Source organism: Crinia signifera, chromosome 19 (genome assembly GCF_055691185.1).
Source record: "Crinia signifera chromosome 19, ASM5569118v1, whole genome shotgun sequence".
NCBI classification, from domain to species: Eukaryota; Metazoa; Chordata; class Amphibia; order Anura; family Myobatrachidae; genus Crinia; species Crinia signifera.
The window spans coordinates 82,483,895-82,491,370 of record NC_139226.1 but is presented as its reverse complement, the minus strand read 5'-3'; the positions used below and the strand labels follow the sequence as shown (position 1 = coordinate 82,491,370).

General features: G+C 40.4%; 1 protein-coding gene across 1 annotated transcript; it reads left to right on the top strand.

Annotated features, from left to right (window-relative positions):
• The first annotated feature begins 2,808 nt into the window (after positions 1-2,808).
• On the top strand, positions 2,809-3,741 carry LOC146041569 (olfactory receptor 6N2-like). The gene has a single exon (XM_083161521.1). It carries the CDS (start codon positions 2,809-2,811, stop codon positions 3,739-3,741), a length of 933 nt encoding a protein of 310 aa, XP_083017647.1.
• Positions 3,742-7,476: the final 3,735 nt, after the last annotated feature.

Sequence of the window (7,476 nt, the reverse complement as noted above, 5' to 3'; positions counted from 1 at the left end):
ACCTCCTGTAATCTTAATGTCTCCCCTTCCTACAAGATTATAAGCTCCTCAGAGCAGGGCCCTCTTCCCTCATGTTGTCAAAGCCCTCTTCACTTTACATTTCACTCACAGCTCTTCCATACTCAAACATTCAGTGACCATCATTGTCCACATACTCATCTCCAACTTTGACAACCAGCTCCTATTAGTGCATTGATCAAGTCCTCACTACTTACATTTAAGCTTCAGATGGAGCGGGACTTATCTATCCAGGGGATGGCGATGGCGACGCCAGCCGCCATCCCCTGCCCCACGCCATCTGTATGCCGGAAGGGGACGCGCGCGCACCTTCCGACGGTGCTGCTGGCGGTCGCCTCGCCTTATAAATAAAATCAGATTTTATAATACTGGCTTGACAATTGCTGTGTAAAATTTTTGCATAGCATATGGGTGTGGTATAACTAGTCGATAGAGACCATGTTGTCATTCAGTATGTCTTCATTGATATGTCGACATGATGAGCTGTCAACAAACCATCCCTGGTTGAGTAGTGATCTCTTAACAGTTCCAGCATCTCAGTGGACCTGTAATACTTTTGCATTCCAATGAGTATCTCTCCCCCAGTGCCAAATTGCCCACCTTGCTCTTCTGAAAAATGCTCCCAGGATAGGGGATGCAAAACAGTTTTTCAGAGCAATTCATGTTTAAAATAAACTTCCACAATTAAAGACACTAAACAGAAGTGTTTAAAATACTGTACCTAAATAACAGAGCGTAATGCATTGTTTACTGAACTTACTGTAGCATTCAGTCCAGAGTTGGGCATTAGAAGACACAGAGGTGCACTATTCTATTAAGGGCAAAAAAAAGGGATGGTACTTGTGTAGTTTCACGGCGGCCGGAAAATCGCATTGCATGCTATTGTGTGCGATGCAATGGTATTTGTGTAGTTTCAAGTTGCTCCTGCCTGCGGATCAATTCACGCACAAATCGCATGCGATGCAATGCAATTTAGCACATTTAACACACCTCCACTATCCACGTCATCCCGAAGCGTGTCGAGCACAACGGAAAGCATCCTCCAGACCTGTTTATTCCCCCACTATCCACATGGTTGTGGAGTTGATTTTATAAAGTGTGGTGAATGCTGCGAACCACCGACCCCGAAGCGCGGCAAGTGTAGCGTTCCCCTTGAGTGGACTATGAAAATGAGTCTGAAGCGTGGAGAGCGCAGCGAGCCTACCTGAGGGGATGCAGAATACATGTCAAGTAATCCGCATCCGCTCACCACGCTTTGGGTTCGTTTTCTGCATCCGCTCGCCATGCTTCGGGCTCGGTGGCTCACTGCACTCACCACACTTTATAGAGTCAAGTCAATGTCAACGTGTATAGTATTGGTATGAGCAGCTCGGGAGGATGCGTACCACGTCCCCTCGCCATGTTTCGGGGTGACGTGGATAGTGGGGGTGTGCTACATTGGATTGCATGTGATTTGCGTGCAGTGCGATGCGATCCGCGTGGAGGGGCAACTTGAAACTACACTAGTACCATTGCATTGCATCGCATGTGATGACATGCTATGCGATTTTCCTGACGAAACTACCAAAGTACCAAAGGGATTTACCATGATTTTTTGCCCCAAGTTTTTCTTCTTGGTCACTTCAATTACAGAGCAACCTCTTCAAAAAATAAAAAGAACACTTTCGGGTGAAAACACAATATTCACAATTGTGACCATGAAAATGGGTCAGTTATTAGGGATTTTTTCTCTCGCCAAAATCAGTTTGCACTAGGACAAGCTTGTACTCTTATAAACTATGCTAAAGTATATTAATGATCCAGTCTAAGATGTCCTGTAACTAGATCTGAGCTTATTCATACGTCAAAGATATTGACTTAGAGGAAAACGCATCTTTCTTATTCAGGTCAAGTCACAACTTTTTCGAATATCTCAATTTCAACTTTTTAAGCATTCAGACACTGGAGGTCTTAAGAACCGGTGGCTGTTCCCTGGTTTATTTTTTACAATATATGGACGGGCCTACATCCACGTTTTCCCTGCGATTCCTTCATGACATAACTGAATGTCCACCATAAGGAGTATATCACAAACAACTACTAATAATTAACCCCATATCTGATAGTTTGGAACCAATACCCCTGATGAAGTCGTTCACGACAAAACGCATTGGGTCTTTTTTTCCATCCTAAAAGACTAACTAATGGATATTGTGTCTGATGTATATTTCATCTTAAGTCAATTTTACTAAATGTTTATGAAACTTTGTACCCACTAATGCAAACGTGTTCGGAGCAGAGGAGTGTGTCCCCGGAGTACTGTGCGGCATGGTGTTCCCTTCCCTGCACACAGCCAGTGTGTAGCCGGCAACTGTGAGTGCACAGCAAGGGTTCACACACCCACCATTGTTTCCTGCTTGCCAGTGTGGATTTATGTATTGCCAGGTGGTTAATTGAGTCCACCGCTGATGAATCATCTGGTACGCAATATGTACAATGAAGTACTTTTAATATTCATTTAAAATAAATACCAAAGATACTGCACCATTGCGTGCCCTTTTCTTCTGTTGTAGGTAGAGAAGTGTTGGTGATCTCCCCGTGGGAATTGGGAGCGAGGAAGAGGAGCGACGGTCCAGGAATTGAGGACACGTGCATATAGACTGGAAACTGTTTAAACAGCTCTGATTGAGCAAAGGTGCCAGCGCACCTATTCCTGTTTTTTTCTGTTTGTATATATGTGTGTGTGTGTGTGTGTGTGTGCGTGTTAGGTATAGTCTTTTACTAAAGTTTTTTTCCATTACAGATCAGAAAATGGAAACTTGGAATAAAAGCACTGTCTCGGAATTTATCCTTGTTGGATTCCCGACACTGTACAAATATGGTCCATTCCTTTTCCTGTGTCTCCTTCTCTTCTACCTTCTTACTATTGTTGGTAATGTGATTGTATTTGTCTTAGTGAGGGTGGATTTACGCCTTCATACACCTATGTACGTTTTAATTAGTATTTTATCCATTCTGGAGATCTTGTATACAGCAGTTACCATTCCAAAGATGTTAATTAATCTTTTAGTATCAAGAAAAAGTATATCCTTTACTAGCTGCCTCTTACAGACCTATTTCTTCCATTCTCTTGGAGCCAGTGAGTGCTATCTTCTTACTACCATGGCATATGACCGCTATTTAGCAATCTGCCACCCACTGCACTATTCTTCTATCATGACCGATACAATGACTATAAAGTTAGCAGCCAGCTGTTTTACACTTGGCTTTTTATGCTCTTTAACAGAAGTTATTTTAATATCCAAGCTGCCTTTCTGTGGGAGCAATGAAATTCAGCACATCTTCTGTGACTTTCCACCACTGCTTAGTCTGGCTTGTACAGACACCACTATAAATGTCCTTGCTGATTTTATAATTGACAGTTTTATTATTCTGGTAACATTCATATTTATAATAATCTCATATATTAGGATCATTTTTTCAATATTGAAAATAAGGACAGCCCAAGGGAGAATAAAGGCTTTCTCCACCTGTGTGTCTCACCTGACTGTAGTATTGGTGTTTTTCACCTGTATTGTGTTTATGTATGTCCGGCTAACTAAAAGTTACTCTTTGTACTATGATCGCATGTTAGCAGTCATTTATTCAGTGCTTACCCCTATAGTTAATCCTATCATCTATAGTTTGCGGAACAAAGAGATCAGGGAGGCTTTTAAACGTAAGTTGAGTCGTAGGAGATTTTGAAATCCTGAGGCGAAGCAAAAAATGGCTTGCTGCAGTTTTCTGTAATAGATTGTTAAGGTACTTACCAAGGTAAAGGAAGTGATGGGAATTTTTGATCTGGTGGACAAGGAAAAGTGAGTGGTCCACTGTAAAGCAAAATTGGAGAATAGAACCACTGTCCACTTATTGGGAATTCAAACCCGTGCTACCCTGACAAATTCTGGTACAGGAGAAACTTATGGCACACAAACCCTTTACTACACCAGGGTCAACAGGTTGACAGGGTCAAAAGGTTAGAATGAAAAAAGGTAGACACATGATAATTTTGACATGAGTTTTTAGAATAGTGTGATAAGTGTAGCAAAGCCCCAAGCTGCAGCATGGCAAGTAAAGCAAGCCATGCAAGTTTATGCGTTGCACTATTTAGGGGTCCATGTCCACAGTTGTCGATTTAAATACCCCATGCTGACCTTTTCATTTGTCAACCTTTTTCATGTCGACCTTTTGACCCTGTCAACCTTTTTCCATGTCAACCTTTTGTCCTTTTGCATGTCAACCCTTTGGGATTGGCCTCTATCTAATGATCCACACCCCAGCCGATTGTCCACAGGATTTCCCTACAAAGCTTGAAATCAATCCTTTTCAATTCTCAATTCACTGCTGTTGGCTGTGACTATAATTTAACAAGGATACATTCATGGTATGATATGCTATGACATTTCCAATGTTGATATAGATGAAAGAGTGTTAAGATATCAAAATATAGGCCCCTGTAAATAATAATGGCTGGTATAAAATTGTTGCAGCTCTCTTTAGAGTTTATATAGGGAGCTGGTGAAGCATTTTTATATGTTATATATAAAAAGGAAGTCCAAAAAAACTGCCTCTTTACCTGGTGAATCCAAGCCAGGCCCTTTATCAGATTACATAGTTACATAGTAGGTGAGGCTGAATAGATGGAATTGTGTCCATCTAGTTCAACCTAGATTTATAATAGCTAAACCCTTGATATATAGCATGTTCTGATAATTTAAAGATATATGATGCTTCTCATTGGTACCCATGAATGTTTTTAACCAATAAATGTTTATCCAACCTTATTTTAAATGTATTTATAGTGTCTGCCGACACCACTTCTCCAGGAAGAGAATTCCAAATTTTGACTGCTCTGACTGTAAAAAATGTTTTTCTTCTAGATTAACAAAATCTTTTTTCTTCTAATCTAAACTCATGCCCTCGCGTCCTAGATTCCTAGATATAAAAGGGTTTTTGATAGTTCCTTATATTGGCCCCTGATATATTTGTACATGTTGAGCATTTCCCCCCTTAAACATCTCTTCTCTAGTGTAAATAGACCCAAATTGCTTAATCTCTCCTCGTAGCTTCAATTCTCCATTCCCCTAATAAGCTTTGTTGCTCTTCTTTGGATTTTTTCTAATTCTATGATGTCCTTTTTATAGTGTGGGGCCCAGAAGTGTACTCCGAATTCTAGGTGAGGTCGAACCAATGCTTTGTACAGTGGCGTTATCACTTTTGAGTCCCTAGTTTCCATGCCCCTTTTAAAACATGCGAGAATTTTGTTGGCCTTTTTTGTTGCTATATTACATTGAGCACTACACCCCAGTTTGTTGTCTATTTGGACTCCTAGATCCTTTTTAAGTACTGAATTTCCCAATTCCTCCCTGCTTTGGTTATATCTAGCACACTGGTTATGTCTCCCAAGGTGCATGACCTTGCCTTTGTCCACATTGAACCTCATCTTCCACTTTTTTGCCCACTCATCTAGATTGTCAAGATCATTTTGAAGCGTGGTGACATCTTGTGATGATTTAATAACTCTGCTCAGTTTTGTGTCATCTGCAAATATGGATACATTGCTGAATAACCCCATCCCAATATCGTTAATAAAGATGTTTAACAAAATGGGTCCTAGTGCCGAACCCTGTGGCACTCCACTTAGTACTGGTATCATTTTTGATACGGCACTGTTCACAGTTACTCTTTGTTCTCTTTTACAGAGTTAATTCCCAACCCATCTACAGATATTATCCCCTAATCCCATGTCCTCCATTTTATTTCCTAACCTCTTGTGCGGTACTGTATCAAAAGCTTTAGCAAAATCTAGGAAAATCACATCTGCATCGTTTCCATTATCAAGGTTTTTGCTAACCTCCTCATAAAAACCAAGTAGATTAGTTTGGCATGAACGATTTTTCACGAACCCATGCTGGTTAATACTGAGTAAACTATGACGATCTAAATATTCCTGGATACCATCCCTTAAAAAAACCTTCAAATAGTTTACCCACTATTGTTAATAAACTCACAAGTCTGTAATTAGCTGGATCCTCCCTTTTTCCTTTTTTCAATATTGGCACTACCTCTGCTATTCTCCAATCTTTAGGTACCTTACCTGATGATAGTGAATTATTAAAGATGTAATGCAGAGGGGTCGCTAGTTCCTCCCTTAATTGCATTAGTACCCTAGGATGAATCCCATCTGGCCCTGGTGATTTATTTGTTTTGAGTTTGCTGAGCTTCAATATTATTTCCTTGGTCGTGAAAACAATATTTAGATCTGTCTTGTTCTTCCCATTTGTTGTATGTGTGCATTCCACAGTCTGTTCTCCCTTAGTAAACACTGATGATAAGAACTCATTTAACAGTTCTGCTTTTTCCTTATCTTCTGTAAAAATGTTTCCATTGGTATTGGTTAATGGGCCTATAATCTCCTTAATTATTCGCTTACTATTTATGTATTTGAAAAACTTCTTGGGGTGGGTTTTGCTTTCAGTGGCTCTCCTGTATATGCGCAATTATATTCTACATGTCTGCTGTCATACTTCACCTCTCTTTCTTCAAGCTTGTCTGACTATCATTTTCTTGTTATTATTAGCATGTATATTGTTTTAGACATACTGCATTGATGCCAGGTATGTTCTATCCCCCACAACACTGCGATTCTGCAATTCTCACTTTATTTCACTTGTTGTTGATAGGTCTCTATGGCAACCCGCCTGAGCAGATGCGGGGCGCGGCGCTGATGACGTCACCCCCGGTCACTTTCGCTGGCATGCCCGGAGACTGCAGTGGTGTTGTGTGAGGAGGGGAGCTTACTTAGGTAAGTGCTTTGCCATTTGTTCACTGTACACTGATGAAGGAATAAACTTTTCCGAAACTAATAGCACACAAGCTGTTTTCAGTGTCAGCTTTCTTATGCTGCTTTACAAATCTCCCTGATTGGGTGCCGCCTACACTGTACATCCGTCTGCATACTACCGCTGGATGGCACCGAGGGTCCTTAAATTTTGTACCGTGGAGTGCCGGCTCTACCATTGAATATATATATATATATATATATATATATATATATATATATGACCTTTTAGTGAACTCTTGTGCCATATTACTTTTCCTATACTTAAACTTGCTATAATTCTTACATATATATATAGATACATATATACATACATATTATAAAGGAAGAAAAAAATAAAAACCACCATCTCAACAATTCTTTAGCCGGGATGCAGTCAAAATCCCGACGGTCAAAATCCCGACGGTCAAAATACCGACAGCAATTGACAGAAAGTCAAAATCCCGACATGGTCAAAATCCCGACATTTAAAATCCCGACATGGTCAAAATACCGACAAGGTCAAAATACCGACATTTAAAATCCCGACAAGTTCAAAATACCGACACATAGAATGTAGACAGGTGAAAAAGTCAACATGACTTTCGGGCGACAGGTCG

What these genes read in the sequence shown, in the direction of transcription:
- LOC146041569 (XM_083161521.1), top strand. Translation starts at nt 2,809, where the DNA reads ATGGAAACTTGGAATAAAAGCACTGTCTCGGAATTTATCCTTGTTGGA.